Genomic DNA, 20,416 nt, shown 5'->3' with positions numbered 1-20,416 from the left:
TATGAGACAAAAACAATGGAGAGTATGAGGTGCCATGGGATGGGGGTGGAAGCAGATATTCATGTGGTGAAATCATCGAGAATCGACTGTACAAGTGACACACCTTCCTAGCTTGGAAAAATATTGCTGTTCTTTCATTGTTGCTGGGTCAAAATCTTGGAATTCCCTCCTTAAGTACATTGTGGGTCTACTTACGGCACATAGACTGTAGCAGTTCAAGAAGGCTAATCACCACTACCACCTTCTCAAGAGCAACTAGGGCTAGCAACGCCCATGTTCCAAAAGTGAATTTAAAAAATTATGCCAGCCCAATATTGCCAACCTTATCTCTTTGGCACACAGGTACAGTGAAGCCTGAAATTTAATACCAAATCCTTGAAGCAACCTGCAACTTGCACATGATGGATGGAAATTGTGTGGACAATCAACTTGTGCAATAATACCACCTTATCTCAGTCATTTAACAAAGGGTGGGTTTAGGTCATTCTATCATTAGATTAAAGCTTTGTGCACTTTCTGTTCACTTTCCATTCAGCTTTGTAGGTCATCAAATTCAGACCACCCCCTCCGTCCTGCTGATCCCCAGCGCCCTGCATCTGCAGCTACTAATGGAATTGCTAATTCTTCTCAATCTTTCCAAAGCCTTTGGAAATTTGGATCCATCTACTCTTCATTCCTTTTCTAATCCTTGAGCTTTGAGGTAATTTCAGTTGTTCTCCTGCTATGGGCACATGCTCATATTTATCAGACGGGAAAATTTTCCTATTCGATCATGAGATTTACCTATGGAAATGAGGCCTAGGTATTAAAATATTCTCTGCAAAGTCACCTATCACTCTCTGTGTAAAAATGTGGCCCTCACATCTCCTCTGAACTTTCCCTCTCTCACCTTCAGTGTATGCCTTCAAGTATTAGACTTTTCAATTCTGGGGAAATGATTCTGACTGTCAACCCTATCTACATCTCTCATAATTTTATAAACTTTGACCAGGAATTTTTCTATTTGCTAAGGTTCTGCCCATCCCAGGGTGTTGCAGTGGATGACTGTGCTCAACCATGCAGTCAGTTGCACCAGACAAAAATATTGAAAGTTTTAAAAGATTTTTGCAGACAGATAACAAGTCTACACACAATACCCTTGAAGCCAGGTAAAGAAAAGGTCATGGGATCTGGCGAGATTGTTCTTTGATTTGACAGAATGACTCATCACCAGACATTTCAAGAAACTACCAAGCAAAACACTGACTGACAACAATGAGGCTTTTCTCTGCTTGAACCTTTTGACCTTCACCTGGTCCCACTGTCTCCGCTCACTGCCCCTGAGGTAGCTGTGGTTGGGAAGAGTCTTCATTCTGGAAAGTACTTTTGCAAAGAAGGTTTTTCTGCCAAGGTTCATTCTGAAAACCTCCACAACACTGCTATATGGGCTACTGCTGCAGAGGGACCATCAAGTCAGTGAAAGATGTTGTTTAGACAGACAGACAGTAACTTGCACTGTTATGGAGCTGTCAGAGCCAAGTGTTACCAACTGGCATGTTTCAAGTTCCAAGACTAAGGTATGTTCTAAAGCTTGGGGCAGCCACTGCAAAAGATCATAGTCTAAGGCTATAGCAGACTGCAGGGCCAGAAACTGTACAAAACCCCATGGGCTATTCTCACCGTTTCAGGCCTGGCCTGAAATGCAAATATACATTTAAAATATTAAATAAAAACCGAAAAAACTTCTGAGGAAGGGTCACCGGACCCGCAACGTTAACTCTGTTTTTTCCTTCACAGGTGCTGCCAGACCCGCTGAGCTTTTCCAGCAACTTTGTTTTTGGACCTGATATGAGATCTTTTAGTTTAGCTGGAGCAGTGTAGGAATTTATAGACAGGGAAGCTGGAGAAAGAATAGGAATGCAAAAGACTCTTCAACTCATGGCCATTTCTGACCAGTTACCTATAATGACCGATATACATCATCTCTATTAAAAATATTTTCCTAACTCGTTTGTCAGTTGCATTAATGGATCATTAACCTTTTAGAGATGCTGTGAACTAACAACTTTTTCTAGGTTGTATTCCCATCATTCTTCACACGTTCAATTTGTGCTTTGATTTTATATTCTAGTGGACCATATTGTTAACTGGAATTTGGCCCCATTTCCAGTATTACTCGTCTTTCAGGATCACTGAGCAGAGAGAAGGCTGTGGACATGCTTGGCTCTCCGCATGCACCTTGTCACCTCAGCAATCAGCAGGTTAACATTGTGTTTTACCTTTATTAAATCAAATCACTTGGATAAGACCAACATTAAAATAACTCAAGGGCAACAAGGGATGGACAATAAAAATGCTGGCCAGCCAGTAATGCCCATATCCCAGTGAATAAAAACAACTTACTGCAAATTTATCTAAGAGCTCCCGGATTTGCAGAAATCCATTCTTTTCAGCGATATCTCTTGGGTTTTCTCTACAAACATTCAGGACAGTGGAGGCCTGGGCTGATCCAGGACATTCTAGAAGCAGAGTGACAAGATTCTCTAGTCCATTCTTGGCTGCAAAATGGAGCAGGGTTGGGAACTCATGGCCATGTCCCAGATCTGGATAACAATAGAGAGTAGCCAAATGTCAGATCTGATTGAAAAGTGGGTGAGATGAAACAGAAGGGTTAAATTTTCAAATATGCCCCAGTCTTGCACTACAACAAAAGAACATAGTCCTTTTTGCAAAGAATGCATCCTCATTTTGGTAGATATTTGTCTTATCTCTTTTTACCTTGTACAGTTAAATTTCCTGCTAAGCACATCTGACATTACCACAAACTGCACTGCATCCAACTCTTTCATTTCTTAAATGAGACAAAAAACTATGGATGCTGGAATTTCTGAATCAAAAATGGAAAGTACTGGGGACTCTTTGTTCTGAAGGGTCACTGGACTAGAAACATTAACTATTATTCTCTTCACAGGTGCTGCCAGACATGTTGAGTTTTTCCCAACAATTTCTGTTTGTTTGTGGTCTCATCGCTGCCCACTGTAACTAAAGCAGAGTTTCCTAACTTTTGTATTCAATTCCCCTTGCAATAAATGATAACATTAACTTTAATAATTACTTGCTGTAAGTTCATAGCATCTTGTGATTCATGCACTAGAACACCCAGATTGCTCTGCATTTCAGTGCTCTGCAATCTCTCACCATTTAGATAATACATTTAATTTTTATCCTTCCTGCCAAAATCGATAATTTTAACTTTTTACCACATTATACTCCATTTGGTAGATCTTTGCCAACTCCCGTAGCCTACCAATATCCTTTTGTAACCTTCTTATGTCTTCTTCACAGCATTACTTTCCTACTTATGTTTGTGTCATCAGCAAATTTGGCAACAATATATTTGGTGTCTTCATTTAAGTCACTTCTATAAATTGTAAACAGTTGAAGTCACAGCACCAATCACTGAGGCACACCATTCATTACGTCTTGCCAACCAGAAAAAGACCCAATTTTGCCCACTCTCTCCTTTCCGTTAGCCAGCCAACTGTCTACTCAACAAATTACTCTCTATATCATGAGCTTTTATTTTCTGCTCTACCCTTTAACATGGCACTTTATTAAATGCCTTCTGGAAATCCCAGTTCACTAACATCCACTGGTTTTCCTTTGTTCACAACATGCTACTTCCTCGAAGAAATCACTGGGACTGAATCTGATGCTCTTCTGGCTAAGTCCAATTGCATCAAGTTTTTTGGAAGGTTTCTAGCCGTGAGGTCCAGTGGGTTTTCTCACCCTATCTTTCAAAACTCACCTAATTATTGGCTTGCCATGTCTCTATGGTGTCTCTTATGAACAGCTGCCAATCCCTATAATACACACTGTTTCCACAACAACTTGCCACTCACTAGATTTTCCAGAATTCACCAGAATCCCTTGTGCCTGTGTCACCATTAAAAGCCTGTTGTGCCTCAAAGGCCATGGTTTGTCCAGAACTGTCCCGCACAGCTGCTGACATTTGCCTTGGACGTGGCAGATTCGGGGAAATAGATACCCCATTTTGTGGGTAGGAACCTGGAGATCCTGCTGGACAGAGGCGGGGGGGAGGGGTGGTGAGAGGAAGGAGTCGGGGGGGGGCAGGACATGAGACTTAAATTTCCCCCAGGACCAGCAGTGGAGGCCACAAAAAAAACGGCCTGATCTGAGATTGTTTTCCAGGTTAAAGCAATGTCAGCTGTCTGAGGAACTATGCAGCAATGTAGGAAGAAGGTCAGTGTCCTTCTCCACTCCGCTACCATAAGTGCCACCATCTTCTCTCCAATACCTCACACTCACTGTGTCTCTGCCACTGTATCACCTCCAACCAAGGCTCTCGCTTTACCACTTCAACTATTGCCCTCAACATCCTCCCTGAATTGCTCTCACCCAACCTCAACCCTCGACACGACTAACTCTGCAAGTGTTCTGTGCTCCTACTCATTTGCCTATGATACTTTCCCACATGTACCAATAGTATTTTCTGAAGAAGGGTCCAGACCCGAAACGTCAGCTTTCCTGCTCCTCTAATGCTGCTTGGCCTGCTGTGTTCATCCAGCTCCACACCATGTTATCTCAGATTCTCCAGCATCAGTAGTTCCTACTATCTCTGTACCAATAGTAATCCACCAGATTATCTGCTTCCATTATCTGTTATCCAGCTTCCATAATACCTGCCTGTCTCTCAATTCCATGATGAAAACAGAGCAAATAGGGCAGAAAGACTCGAGATAGATATTGCTCTGTCTGTCATTTGGCCCTTCATCCTTTGTAAGGAGAGGTTCCTGACTCTGAACAGCCCAATTAGGGGCAAAGACTACCCTTGAATTACCGTGTTGGGAACCCCTTAGCGAAGGCTATCCCCTTGACTTGATTGAGGCCTGCTGCCAATTATGACAAGGAAGGAACCTTTCTATCTGCACTAAATGGTGAGGCAAGATGGATATCATGGTTGGGGGAGGTGGGGGCAGGGGGGAAGCTGAGAGGGAGCAAAGCACAGAAGGGCAGGGATGCTGCAAGCATTCTTGGTAGGGTCAAAGAAAGATAGTGCCATGACAGCATGAAAAGTGCCCTGAGATGCAGCCTGGTTCACTCCAAGCGCTGGCTTCATGTCTCTCAGCACACAGTGTCCTTGCTGTAGCATTACAATGATAGCTGCCAGTGCTGCCTGCGGTGCAGGGTTACAGTGCATTTGGCCAATGGCCATGGAAATGATGGAGGCCATTTTTTTCAGATGGAGTAAAGAGCTGATCAGTGTATGTTTATTGAATTATTTTACAATGTTATTAGATTTTGATCCAATAAAATTTTCTCCAGTTGCTTCTATATCTTGCATTTTAGTGATTACAAAAATTACTCATCTCATGAGCCAACTATGAAGATTATTTAGTTTGATTAATGTTAAGTGAAATTTTCAAAGAGAACACATAGCAGTGAAAGTTGCTTCATAAATCTAAATTATAAAGACTGTACATCATGTTATAGCAAAATTTAAACCATGGGGTTTTTAACAATTTCTGTACAAGGTGTTATCAAAGGTGCTCTTCTCACATAATTGAAGATTGTACAGCACAAAACAAGACCATTCAGCCCATCATACTTGTGTTGGTTGTTTGAAAGTAATCTGATTAGTTACACTCCACTCCTGACATAGCCCTGAATATTTCTCATTTCCAAATATTGATCCAGTTCTTTTTTTGAAAGTTACTATAAAATGTGATTGATTAGGTAATGTTTTCCAGTGATACTGTGTCCATTTTTAACCCATTAAAAAAAAACCATCATGTGAACAGTGTTAAAACAGGGAGTGTTGGAAAAACTCAGCTGGTGTGGCACCATCTTTAGAGAGAAAAACTGAGTTAATGTTTCAGAACTGAAGCTAGCTGGGGAAGAATGGAATTTATGCTGATGATGTGGTGATGTTGGGGTGAGAAGAGCGTATGTGGAGGTTGTGCTAAAAGGGAAGGAGACAGGCAAACAAAAAGATTGCTGATGATAAGCTGTGAAAGAAATAATAGTTAGGTGGGGTACTAATGAGAAGTGTAAATTGTTGAAAGTTTTTAGGTTATGCCAGGAGTAGCCCCTACCGGACAGGATGTATGTGTTTGATGGAAAGGAATGAACAAGGGAGAGGCTGATCATGTTGTAAAGCTGTTAAACTCAATGTTGAGTGCTGAAGTGTGTAAGGTGCCTAGACAGAAGGTGAGGTGCAGTTCCTCCAGCTGAGCCTCACTGGAACACTGCAGCATGCCTGAGTTAGAGATGTTGGCCAGGGAATACACTGCTGTGTTGAAGTGGCAGGCAATTGGCAGTTCGGGGTCATTGTTATGGGCCAAGTTTAGGTATTTGGCAAAGCAGTCACCAAGTTTGTGTTTAGTCTCCTCAATGGAAGGTGTGTCTGGAGCCTTAGATAGTGAGAAGGGAGGAAGTAATCGAGCAAGTGCTGGGAATGAGGGAGGTGTGGACCAGGGTGTCTTGGGTGGAATAGTTTCTGTGGAATGTTGATAATGGACGGGAGGGAAATAATGGAGGTGGTGGAAGTAGCAGCATATAATCCTTTGGAAACGGAGGCTGGTGGAGTGGAAAATGAGGACCATTGTCCCTATCATTATTGTGGGAGGGGAGGGATGAAGGCAGAAGTCCTTCATCATCATCCTCCTCTGCATGGTGAGCTCCTCCTCAATTTGAACAACTTCTCCTTTAATTCCTCTCATTTTGGTGGCACAGTGACTCAGTGGTTAGCACTGCTGCCTCACAGTGCCAGGGACCAGGGTTCGATTCCAGCTTCGGGCAACTGTCTGTGTGGAGTTTGTACATTCTCCCCGTGTCTGCGTGGGTTTCCTCCAGGTGCTCCGGTTTCCTCCCACAGTCCAATGATGTGCAGGCTAGGTGGATTGGCCATGCTAAATTGCCCATACTGTTCAGGGATGTGTAGATTAGGTGGCTTATAGGGGGATGGGTCTGGGTGGGATGTTCCAAGGGTCAGTGTGGACGTGTTGGGCCAAAGGGCCTGTTTCCACACTGTAGTGATTCTATGATTTTCTCCAAGTCAAAGATACGACCCTGGGTATCTTGTTCCTACACCCTTAGGTTCTGTCCTGTATGGGCTGTTCTCAGCACAGCCAAACCATTTTCAAACATTTATGAAGACAAACAAAAACAGAAATTGCTGCAAAAACTCAGCAGGTCTGGCAGCATCTGTGGAGAGAAATTAAGAGCTAACATTTTGGGTCCAGTGACCCTTCTTCAGAACTGATGGTAGTGAGGAAATTGTTGGTATATGTGCAGACGATGGGGTGGGGGAGGGGAAAGAGTAACTAATAGGTGGAGAGGGAAACCAGAGAGAAAAACAACGGAGTGGTTAAACCTGCTAATGGGGCTATAAGTAGCTGACAACGGATTGTGTGTGATAGCAGCCCATGTGATGACAAGGCTTGGTGTGTGGGGGTTGGGTTAGGGACATAGCCCAACATATACATTTTTTTCAAACATTTATGCTTCTTGTTATCTCCCGACTATCTATTAGCTCTCTCTCTTGGCTTATCATAGCAATCTCTTTGTTTGCCTATCCATTTCTCTCTTTCTCTCTGTTTGGGTATTGCCTCTGTGTACTCTATTCTCCCTCTAACCCCACCGTGACTGTCTATCATCAGGATAAATTCCATTCTTCCCCAGCTAGCTTCAGTTCTGACGAAGGGTCACTGGACTTGAACGTTAACTCTGTTTTCTCTCTACAGATGCTGCCAGCCCTCTCTACATTTGTTTCAGATTTACAGCATCCGCAGTTCTCTGTGTTTATTCCAATAACGTGTTCCCTAGCAGTCAGAAAGAAGGTTTGGACACAACTGCAGAGAATTGCTAAGTTAGCAGCTTCACATATTAAGAAGCACAAAACAACATTTACAAAGCTGCAATTTTCCATTGCTATGACCATACTTTCTCGTAATGCTGAGAATCAACATAAACAAAAATCAGATTTCAGTAGTTGCTCAGAAGCAGGAACCTCTGAAATAAAATTCTCATCTCTGCAGCTGTGTTACAGAAAATCTAATCATAAAATTGAATTTCCATGGCAATGTGTGCAGTAGTTATATCATAATCCTTCAGGTTCAGGGCCTATTTTATTGTGATTAAGTTTTATACATTTTTAAAAGAATGATTTTAAGTAGAAAATACATCTTAATGTATTTCATCACTTAGCAACGTGAATAAAAAGGTTTTAATGATGCTACAGAATGATTTAGTCTCATTAATTTTGTACTAGGTGAATCGAGTGATCCCTGAACTGATTTAATTGACAATATAACACAACTGCAGCGTTCTAATAAACAATACCAGAGAAACATGCACTATTAAATTTATCAATTCTACAAAAACCCACATTATTATTAGCAATAACACATAAACCCACGGTGTTATAATTAACAATATTACACAACCTGTATCGGTCTAACTAACAATATTACACAGCCTGCACTAGTATAACTAACAATATTACACAACCCACACCAATAATAACTAACAATATCACACAGCCCACACCTATATAATTAACAGTATTACACAATGCACACTAATATAATAAATGGTACTACATAAACCCACAGCACCATAATAAATAATATTAGACAAACATGCAATATTATCCTTAGCAATACAATATAAACACTTGGTGTTACAATTTACAAGACTACACAAACTCAATGTTATAATTAACAAAATGACACATACTGCACTATTCTGATTATCAACACACAAAGTTGCACTATTATCATGAAATACACTCCACACACCCATACTATAATCATTAATGAAACCACACAAACCCACATGATTACAATTAATAATATCACACAAATCTGCACTGATATGATTAATAATCTGCACTGTTACAATTAGTAATATTACACAAAACCTACAGTGTTGTAAGTAAGAATGCTACACAATGCAAGAGATAATTGTATGAGTCCTTGTAAAACCTGTCTTTTTTTTGTATAGTGTGTGAAATATTCCTTTTTGCAGCCCTACTTCAAACCCCTTCCACAACCCTGTTTTTGGTTCACTGATGTCTGGTACTGGTACAGCGAACTTGCCTGCATCCGGAAATGGAAACATTAATTTTGCTTCTAATTTCCACCCTCTCTCTCACCTTGGACATCTCTGTCTCTTCAAGTTCCTTCCTTGACTTCCATATCTCCAGTTCCAGGGATAGGCTGTTTATTACTATTCATCAGTACAAACCCACTAACTCCCACACTTATCTTAATTACACTTCCTGACAGCCTACTTCCTAGAGAGACTCCAATCCATCCTCCCAGTTTCTCAATCTTTGTCACATCTGCTCCAATGATGGTACCTTCCATAAGAGTGCTTCTAAAGTGACTCCTTTTTCCTCATTATGGTGGCAGGGCCCTCTACTATGTCAAACCCATTTCCCGCAGCTCCGTCCTCAATCTTTTCTCCCTCCTAGGAACACAGTAGTGTTTCCTTGTCTTCACTTTTCACCCTCTGTATTCAAAGATTCATCCATTGGCAGTTATATCACCTCCAGCAGAATGTCACCACAAAACACATCTTTCTTGCTAACCCCTGTTCACACAGCAAAGGGTCCATTACCTCTGTAACATTCTGGTTCACTCCTCCATCACCCCAACACCTCATCTCCCTCACTTCACAATTTTCCATGCAAACACAGAAGATTTAACACTTGGAGCAGGAAAGTTGACGTTTTGGTTTGGGACCCTCTTCAGAAATGGAGGAGGGAGAAGGGAGCTCAAAAATAAATATTTCTGAAGAAGGGTCCTGACCCGAAACATCAACTTTCCTGCTCCTCTGTTGCTGTCTAACCTGCTGTGTTCCTCCAACTCCACACTGTGTTATCTCTGATTCCAGCATCGGCAATTCTTACTATCTCTGAGATTTAACACTTGCCCTTTTACGCCCCCATCTCTTTCCTCCTCACTTTCCAAGGCTCCAAACACATATTTTCATAGAATCCCTACAGTGTGGAAGCAGGCCAATGATCTACTTGTGCTTCTTGCTACATCTTTCTCAGAATTCATCCTCCCACACAGACAGTACACAGTCCTCCTTACTAACATCTAACAGCGAGTGCCAAAATTGGGAGAGCTGTCTCAGAAACTAATCAAGCAGCAGCCTGATGTAGTCATACTCATGGAATTTCCTTAGATAGCACCTTCCTAACTTACTACCATTATCATTTAGAATTTTAAGGGCAGCAGTTGCATGGGAATGCCACCGACTGTAAATACCCTCCAAGACACACAGCATCCTGACTTGCAAATATATTGCCGTTCCTTCACTGTCACTGGATCAAATCCTGAAATTCTCTCTCTAAAGGCATTATGGATCTATCTTCAGCATGTGTAGCAGTTCGAGAAGGCAGCTCACCACCACCTTCTCCAGGGCATGAAGGGTCAGGGGTGAATTAGAGGATTAGAGATTAATGATCACTGATGACACAAAACAAAAAGCAAAAGGACCGGTCATGGTTCTAGAGAAAGGACACAGGTCCAGAGTAGGTGCTAATATAGGTCAGATCTACTGAAAGCAAATCCAGGAAAACCAGATGGTGTTGGTGGGGGTGGGGGGATGGGGGGTGGTTAGGAAGATGTGGGGGAAATAACATAGAAGACAGAGTTAATGATTTGAAGTTGTTGAACTCCATGTTAAGTTCATAAAACTGTAAAATGCCTAAAAGGAAAATGATGTTCTGTTCCTCAAGGTTGCATTGGGTTTCACTGGAACACTGCAACAGACCTAAGGCAGAACTGTGAGCATGAGAACAGATGGTGTGTTTAAATGGCAAATGATCAGAAGGTCAGGGTCATGCTTGTGGACTGAATGGAGGTGTTTCACAAAGTTGTCATCCAGAATTTGGTTTCTCCATTTGAGGAGACCGTGTTGTCAGCTGTGAATACAGTAGACAAGATTGGTGAATCACCCTGTACCCCTTCCAAATCAATCACACTGCAATCCCACCTGTAGTGTGGTGAGCAGAACTGTGCAGACTACTCCAGTTGTGCCTTAACCTAGGTTCTGTACAGCTCCAACATGACCTCCCTGTGCTTATAGTCTACGCCTTGCTTGATAAAGGTAGGTGTCCTGTACGTCTTCTTAACTATTCTATTAATCTGTCCTACCACCTTCAGTGAATTGTGGAAAAGGACTCTAAGACCCTTCTGTCTCACTGAGCTTCCTAGTGTCTTGCTATTCATTTAGTACTCCCTTGTCTTGTTTGTCTTCCAACGAGTGTCACCTCACGCTTATCAAGGTTAAATTCCGTTTGCCACTGATCTGCCCATTTGACCAACCCGTCTACATTCCCCTGTAAGATAAGACATTCTTCCCCAACGTCAACTGCCCGGTCAATCTTCATAACATCCCCCCTATATTCTCATCTATATCATTTATGTATTTGCAGTATAATGTGGATAAATGAGAGATTATCCACATTGGTATCAAAAACAAGAATGCAGATTATTATCCGAATTGTGCTAGATTGGGAAATGTCCTCGCACACCAGTTGCTGAAAGAAAGCATGCAGGTGTGAGCAGGCAATGAAGAAGACAAATGGTAGATGGCCTTCGGAGTCAGAAGATTCAAGTCCAGGAGCAGGGATATCTTGCTGCAATTATACAGGGCCTTGGTGAGACTGCACCTGGAGCATTGTGTGCAGTTTTGGTCTCCTTATCTGAGGAAGGATGTTCTTGCTCACGAGGGAGGTTTACTAGACTGAGATGACAGGACTGACATATGAAGAGAGACTGGATTAATTAAGGAGTTTATGAGAATGAGGCGGTGGGGGGGGTGGTTCTCAAAGGAACCTATAAAATTCTAACAGGACTAGACAGAGTAAACACTGGAAGGATGTTCCTGATGATCGGGGAGTCCAAAACCAGATATCACAGTCTAAGGAAACAGCGTAGGCCATTTACAACTGGGATATTAAGAGAAATTTCTTTACCCAGAGAGGTGAAGCCTGTTGAATTCTCTGCCAGAGAAAGCATCTTTAGGTCAAAATATTGAATATTTCAATAAGTTAAATACAGTTGTTAGGGCTAAAGAGTGTAGGGGGAAATGGGAACAGAGTAGAGAGTTGGATGATCAAATATGATTGTACTAAATGACAGAGCAGCCTCAAAAGGCCAAATGACCTACCCCTGATCCTAACTTCTATGTTTAACTGGGTCCACAGGGCTGTTTTAACTGTTGTCATTTTGGGTGCCTAGGTCGATGCTAGGTGGCCCATCCAGTTTCATCTCCTTTTGAGAATTTCTAGTGATTATGATAACTGAGGTGCTTGCTAGGCCATTTCAGAGTTAACCACATTGCTGTGGATCTGGAGTCACATGTGGGCTAGACCAGGTAAGGAAGGCAGATTCCTTCCTGAAAGAACATTTGTGACCCAGCTGGGTTTTTTCCTTCAAGTAATGGTCATCATTAGTCTCACAATTCCACATTTTTATTGAAATCAAAATCCAACATCTGCCATGGTGGGATTCAAGCCTAGGTCCCCAGAACATTAGCTGGATCTCTGGATTAATACCAGTGATATTACCACTAGGCCATCGCCTCCCCATCCTGGTCCAGCCAGTGATGCCCTACATCCCATGAATGAATAAAAAGAGAACTTCCCTTCTGTTCCTGATACTTCTCCCTGACTTTATATACCTTTTAAAACCATCACCTATCCACCTCTCTTCAGTTCCAAAGAAAAAAACATATTTGGACTCAAAACATTAACTCTGTGTCTCTCTCTGCAGATGCAACCAGACATGCTGAGCTCCACAGAATCATAGAATCCCTACAGTACAAATAGAGGCCATTCAGCCCATTGGGTCTGCACCAACCCTCTGAAGAACATCCCAACCTCTCCAGGTAACCCCACATTTACGATAGCTAATCCACCTAGCCTACCAACCCTGGACACTATGGGAAATTTAATATGGCCAGTTCTATCTAACCTCTATATCATTGGACTGTGGGAGGAAACCAGAGAACCTAGAGGAACCCGGCACAAATACAGGGAAAATGTGCAAACTCCACATAGACAGTCACCCGAGGGTGGAATTGATCCTGGGTCCCTGACACTGTGAGGCAGCAGTGCTAAACACTAAGTCATTGTACTGCCCTGCCAGCATTTAGTGTGTTTATATTTTTGATTTCCAGCATGTGTGATATTTTGCTTTTCTTTTATTGTTTTATTCATGCAATTTTTCATCACTAAGTCATCTGGTTTCCAATTTTAAGGCATTGAAAGCAAGGAACTGAAAGATGTTCATTGTTATTCCAAGTCAGTCAGAATATCCCTTGGAGAGTGAATATTAAAAAATATGAATTCAATTTACTATTTCTGGGCCACTCCAAAGCGACTTCTAATAAATTAGAAGACAGAAATCCAAATAGCTGGAAGGTGAGGAAGGATCCTGAAACTGGGGCAGATTGTGTTCTGACTGTTGCTTTGGACATATCTCAGACAATAAAACCAGGCAGGAAAAGCTCACTGAGGTGAAGGAGCTCAATGGATTCTTGGTCCTTGTGTATAATGGAATGAATGGACTTGGTGTCTCAGACAGAGTGCAATAACTAACCCCCTCCCACTAACATATTATCCTCAATTCCTCCTCAAGCAAGCCCTCACACCAACAGAAAGGAGACAGAGCCTCTTCTGTAACATCAGCCATGCAAATGCTAGAAATGGAAGGATGAACACCAATTCCACTCGAAGGACAGATTAATAAATAATTGGTTGATTCTGTGGATGACAAGAGGTGGGAAAACAAGCACTGAAGCCCTACCATTTCCCAAACTATGTTCTCTGCAACCATCCCACTCTAGAAGCACAGGTTGGAGAACGCTTTTTCAGGAGAAATCCCATAAACTAGGCTTGTATTGCTGGGAAGGTAGAGAGAAGAGTTAATGAGTTTTATTTTAGGATTTCAAAAGGAATTAACAGAGAAACATTTTTCGCTGATGGTGGAGGAGTGTGAAGTAGGATGAGAAAGGATAGGCTGGGCAACATGCAGTTGAGAATGTGATGAAGGATGAGGAAGTGGCAAGGAAGGTGAGGCTGTGAATGGCTTGAGTGGGACGGAGGTGAGAGTGTGTGGGTTGAGGGATTGAGGGGTGATGGGGTGAGTGGATGAGGTTTGAGTGGGAAAGGGATGAAGGTGGGGGTGGTGGGTTTGAAGAGATGAGGAGGCAGACTGTGAGAGGGTGTGCATTGAGGGTTGAAGCGGTGATGTTGTGAGGAGATTAGAGGATGAGGGCATAAGGTGGCTGAGGAGATGAAGGGTTGAGTGGCAAAAGTTTGAAAGGGTGATGAGGTGAGGTAAAGGGTGATAATTGCATGGTGAAGCTGTCAGGATAAGATGGAGAAGGGAAATTGTGTTTGAGAACTGGAATGCAATTTAAATCTTCCCCAACAAAGAAGGGGCAACAGCAGGATAAGAGAGAGTCACATAGCCTCTGGAGCAACCCAAGCTCAAGGTGGGGCAATGGAGAATGAGCTTTGTTTTTAGTTTGTGCAAGATAAGGAAGGATTACCTATTGTTAGATTTTTTTTTCCTTTGAGGGATTTGAAATATGTGCAGTGACATCTATTAGTGTTGATTTTTCTTTCATTCCCAGGAGAGCAGACGGGGAGTTGCTGAGTTTCTCCAGTAATTTCTGTTTTACTTGGGGAGTTGCTAAGACTTGCAATTTTCCTGAGAAAACTGAATCAGTTTGTGACATGGAGCCCCAACCCCTCTCACAATTTATTCAAACTTATCAAACACTCTATTGCCCAGGATAAGATTGCAATCCTTAAATATTGAATTATTCAATCTACTTACTGACAGTGACACAGTCTCAAACTGCCCCCAAACCACTTTTCAGCCAATGATATACTTCCTGTAACATTGTTACTGTTGTAATGTAGATAATGTAGCAGCTAAACTGTACACACCAAGATTTCACAAACAACAATGTGATGAAAGACCAGACATTAAGAGAAGCTGGATAAGCTCAGGTTGTTTTCTTTAGAGCTGAGGAAGCTAAATGGGAACCTGGTTAAAGCGTATAAAATTATGAGGAGCATGGTTAGGGAGAACAGAAAGTTAAAATAACAAAGGGGCATAACTTTAAGGAGAAAGGCAGGAGGTTTAGAATTAGATTTTACTGTCATGTGTACTCAAGTACAAGGATACAGGAAAACAGGTGAAAAGTGTACAATGTCACCATTCCCGGCACCATCTTAGGTACAAAGATACCTAGGTACAAAGTAGGAAAAAACAAGAATGAAGTTAAAAATTTAACATTACAGTGCTTACAAAGTAAAGATTTTTCACCAAACATGGTAGGAATCTGGAGTGCACTACCTGGGAGGATGGTTCAGGTGTCACAATCTTTAAAAAGTACTTGGATGAGCATGTGAAATGTCATAACATTCAAGGCTATGGGCCAAGTTCTAGAACGTGGGACTGGATTTAGAGCTGTTTAGTTGGAGCAGACTCCATGAGCTGAAGGATGTCTTATGTTGATTGGTTTATTGATTTATTGTTACGTGTACCGAAGTACAGTGAAAAGCTTTGTTTATGAGCAGTACAGGCAGATCATAGTAAGCAAGAACTTTCATATCAAAAAGATTTAGAAAGAGGTACAGGATACATTGCACAGGGCATGTGCTAGGCGAGATTAATGTTAGCAAGATCAGCATTATCGAGTCTAGAGAGTCCATTCATCAGTCTAATAACAGCCAGAAAGAGGCTGTTCCTAAACCTGCTGGTGCGTGTCTTCAGGTTTCTGTACCTTCTGCCTGACAGAAGAGGTTGTAGGAGATCATTACCGGGGTGCGATGGGTCTTTGATGATGTTGACAGCAGGGACCATGAAGTCAGAGTAAGGGTCTTGGAATGTTCGTGTGGGGACAGGAGAACAAGAGTTCAGTATTGGAATTTGATCTGGATTGGGAATGGAGGCAATCAAGATGAATCCTAGCCTCTATGTTCAATCCAACCTGCTGAGCACTGGATTCCCCAAAGACAGATCAGCATTAGGCTGATGTTGGGATCTCTAAACTCTCCACACTCTGGTCCCAGTTCCACATGATTTAACATCATCTGATATCACTGATGATGCAATCTAGTTATTAGCATTTGTTACTACTATTCTCCTTTATGCAGTTTATGGAGTTAAAATGAAACAGTGGCACAAAATTAGACTTTGATTTACATTTCTTAACAGCCTAACTGCTCCCCCATACATGGGCAAAGGCTTCTCTTTCATTTATTGTCCACATGACACTTGTCCCAACAAAAACCCAGGGGCGCAAAGCAGAAACCCTAACAATCATATTTGAAAAATATTTTTGATTTAAGGACTCATTACTAAATAATGAGAATCAAATTGCTGGATAATTCTGTCAATCATTCTGACCAGTTAATTATCTAATAAAATCCCTGACTCTTTCAGGCAATCAAAGTGAAGAACTAAATTATTTTAACACAAATGATTATTCCAAGGCCCATGACACTAAACAAGCAGCACTGCTGAAATATTGATAGAACTGTGTATTCAATATTTGGGCAGCTCAGCATATTGTCACAGGATTATTTATAATGCAGAAACTGTTATAAGATCATAACGAAAGAAAAGGTTAATGAAGTTAGGCAACAGAAAATAGATCCTCATTCATCTGGGTCTCAGAAAAACCAAGAATGAGCGAGGTGTAATGGTTTTAAATTTGCTTTTATGGGTGACATTTACAGAAACCACACCATTTTTAATAAAGAGCTTCATTCACTGACAGCCAATTAGACTGTAGAACAAACACGACTGCCACAGATTTCTGAAGAGCATGAACACGTCAGTTGTAGATTTTAATTTTTGTGGGGTTTGAAAAGCACAGTGATGAATATACGTTATGTAAACTCATTCCATTCAATCAGTATTTCAGTCTAACATGAAAGGCACTTCACTATAACATGGGAGCTTTGTACTAATTATCATCTTTTTCATCTGTTGATTATTGCTGGACCCTTGCTTCTCTCTTACATTAATTAAACACAAAAGTAATATTATTCTGTTTTATTTGTTGCTCCAGCCCCTACAATCTCATTATAATCCCTTTATAATCCAATAATGAATCAGATGTAGAGCTTGGTTTTCCACTGTGTCAGCTATGGCTCAGTGGTAGCTCCCTTCCCGCTGAGTCAGAGGTCATGGTTTCAATAATTAACTCCAGAGATTTGAAAGAAAAATCCAGGCAAACATTTCAAATGCAGTACTGATGGAGCGCTGTACTGTCTGAGGGTCAGTGCTGATGGAACACTGTGCTGTCTGAGGGTCAGTACTGATGGAGCGCTGTACTGTCTGAGGGTCAGTGCTGATGGAGCGCTGTACTGTCTGAGGGTCAGTGCTGATGGAACACTGTACTGTCTGAGGGTCAGTACTGATGGAGCGCTGTACTGTCTGAGGGTCAGTACTGATGGAGCGCTGTACTGTCTGAGGGTCAGTGCTGATGGAACACTGTACTGTCTGAGGGTCAGTACTGATGGAGTGCTGTACTGTCTGAGGGTCAGTGCTGATGGAGCGCTGTACTGTCTGAGGGTCAGTGCTGATGGAGCGCTGTACTGTCTGAGGGTCAGTGCTGATGGAGCGCTGTACTGTCTGAGGGTCAGTGCTGATGGAACGCTGTACTGTCTGAGGGTCAGTGCTGATGGAACGCTGTACTGTCTGAGGGCCGGTGTGAAATCTAGCTTGATAGAGTATATGTTTTATTTTTGCAATCTGGTTACCATAGTGGTCATGCACTGCCAATGTACTTTTAATAAAAGAACACAGAAGAATAGGAGAAGAAGCAAATTATAAAAGATAATTTGGAAAGACCATATCGTAAAGAGCAGGAAGAATGTTTGACACTTCTTCTCAGCAATATCCTTTGCAGGCACTTAATGAAGTATTACTTCCATCTTCATTCCTTAATTTCTTACTCAACTGATGAGGTTGCAAACATTTCCTTTCAGCAACATTCTGCACATCCAGCAGATGTGATTCTCTTTGTCTCTCAACAAAACACACAAGCACAAGTTAACTTACTAATGATTCTCACTCAATTCTAAGGAGAATCCTCGGACTCTTCTTCAGTTACTTTGGTTACTTTGAGGCTGCTAAACAGCACATCTACTGGGAAATAGTAAGAACTGCCGGTGCTGGAGCCAGAGATAACACAGTGTGGAGCTGGATGAACACAGCAGGCCAGGCAGCATCAGAGGAGCAGGAAAGCTGATGTTTCGGGTCGGGACCCTTCTTCAGAAATGGGGGAGGGGAAGGGGGCTCTGAAATAAATAGTGGGGGGGGATGGTGATAGCAGGTAGATAGTGGAGCGAATAGGTGGAGAGAAGATGGACAGGTCAAGGAGGCGGGGATGGGGGAGGGTGCTGGTCTTGGGATGAGGTCGGGGTGGGGAGATTTTGAAGCTAATAAAGTTCACATTGAGACCATTGGGCTGTAGGCTTCCAAGGCGGAATATGAGGTGCTGTTCCTCCAGCCTTCGTGTGGCGTCATTGTGACACTGGAGGAGGCCCAGGATGGACATGTCACACAGGGAGTGAGAGGGGGAGTTGAAGTGGTTCGTGACTGGGAGGTGTTGTCGTTTGTCACGAAGCGAGTGTAGATGCTCCACAAAGCGATCTCCGAGCCTCCGCTTGGTTTCCCCAATGTAAAGGAGGCCACATCGGGAACAGCGGATACAATAGACCACATTGACGGATGTGCAGATGAACATCTGTTTAATGTGGAAGGTTTTCTTGGCGCCTGGGATGGAGGTGAGGGGGAGAGGTGTAGGGGCAGGTGTAGCACTTCCTGTGGTTGCAGGGAAAGGTGCCGGGGATGGTGGGGCTAGTGGGGAGCGTGGAGCGCATGAGAGAGTCCTGGAGAGATCGGTCCCTCCGGAAGGCAGATAAGGGGAGGGAAATATAACCTTCGTAGTCGGTTCAGATTGCAGGTGGCGTTGGATCCGGAGGTTGATGGGGTGGTACGTGAGGACGAGGGGAATTCTGTCTTTGTTTTTATTGCAGGGAGCGGGTGTGAGGGCTGAGGTGCGGCAAATGCAAGAGACGTGGTCGAGAGCATTTTTGACCACTGTGCAGGGGAAGTTGCGGTCCTTGAAACACAAGGACATCTGGGATGTTCGAGAGTGAAAAGCCTCATCTTGGGAGCAGATGCGGCGGAGGTAGAGGAATTGTGAGTTCTTGCAGGAAGGTGAGTGAGAGGAGGTGTACTCTAGGTAGCTGTGGGAGTCTGTGGACTTGAAATAGATATCAGTTTCGAGGTGGTCATCGGAGAAGGAAACAGAGGAGTCCAGGAAGGAGAGAGAGGTATCGAAAATGGTCCAGGTGAACTTGAGGTTGGGGTGGAAGATGTTAGTAAAGTGGATGAACTGTTCGAGCTCCTCATGGGAGCACGAGGCAGCGCCGATACAGTCATCGATATAACGGAGGAAGAGGTGGGGGATAGGGCCAGTGTAGCTGCGGAAGAGGGATTGTTCCACGTAACCTACAAAGAGGCAGGCATAGCTTGGGCCCATGCAGGTACCCATGGCCACCCCTTCGTTTGTAGGAAGTGGGAGGAGTTAAAGGAGAAGTTGTTAAGGGTGAGGACGAGTTTGGCTAAGCGGATAAGGGTGTCGGTGGAGGGGGACTGGTCGGGCCTGTGGGACAGGAAGAAACGGAAGGCTTTTAGGCCATCTGCATGGGGAATGCAAGTATATAGGGACTGGACGTTCATGGTGAAGATGAGGTGTTGGGGGCCAGGGAATTGGAAGTTTTAGAGGAGGTGGAGGGCATGGGTGGTGTCATGGACGTAGGTGGGGATTTGCTGGCCCAGCGGGGAGAAAATGGAGTTGAGATAGGTGGAGATACGTTGTGTGGGGCAGGAGCAGGCAGAGACAACGGGTCGACCAGGGCAGTTGGGTTTGTGGATTTTGGGAAGGAGATAGAATAGGGCGGTGCGGGATTGGGGAATGATGACGTTGGAGCCTGTGGGTGGGACGTCACCTGAGGTGATGAGGTTACGGATGGTCTGGGATCTACTCGTATGGGTCTTTTCTTCTGAACTGAACTCGCTTTCTGGCATCAGGCATCTCTTTCTCTGGGCTGTAAAAGCTCAGTCTAGTAAAGACTTTAGCAATTATCTCACCAGGTCACTTAGTTTATGTCACATGATTTCTTTAGACTGCTGTTTGACCAACTGTTAAAAAAGGGGTTTCTGAGCCTTTAAAACAAAGGTCATATCTACAGAACTAAAAACCAAAAACCTATCTATCTCTGCTTTAGAACTCAATTTCCCAAATATTGATAATGATTTATTTATAAATCATCATCATAATAGAAATATTTACTTAT

The 20,416-nt window shown here is 42.8% G+C and overlaps 1 protein-coding gene across 1 annotated transcript in view; it reads right to left on the bottom strand.

The window, feature by feature from the left end:
- LOC109920099 (B-cell scaffold protein with ankyrin repeats-like) overlaps window positions 1-20,416 on the bottom strand; it is a 183,075-nt gene that overhangs the window by 85,937 nt on the left and 76,722 nt on the right. The window contains exon 8 of the mRNA XM_048613278.1: window positions 2,383-2,582. Within this exon, the coding sequence (XP_048469235.1) occupies window positions 2,383-2,582 (200 nt within the window). The remainder of the gene's footprint in view (window positions 1-2,382; window positions 2,583-20,416) is intronic.

Source organism: Rhincodon typus, chromosome 1, assembly GCF_021869965.1.
Source record: "Rhincodon typus isolate 14 chromosome 1, sRhiTyp1.1, whole genome shotgun sequence".
NCBI classification, from domain to species: Eukaryota; Metazoa; Chordata; class Chondrichthyes; order Orectolobiformes; family Rhincodontidae; genus Rhincodon; species Rhincodon typus.
The sequence above is the reverse complement of the archived record's forward strand: the minus strand, read 5'-3'. Positions and strand labels throughout refer to the sequence as shown.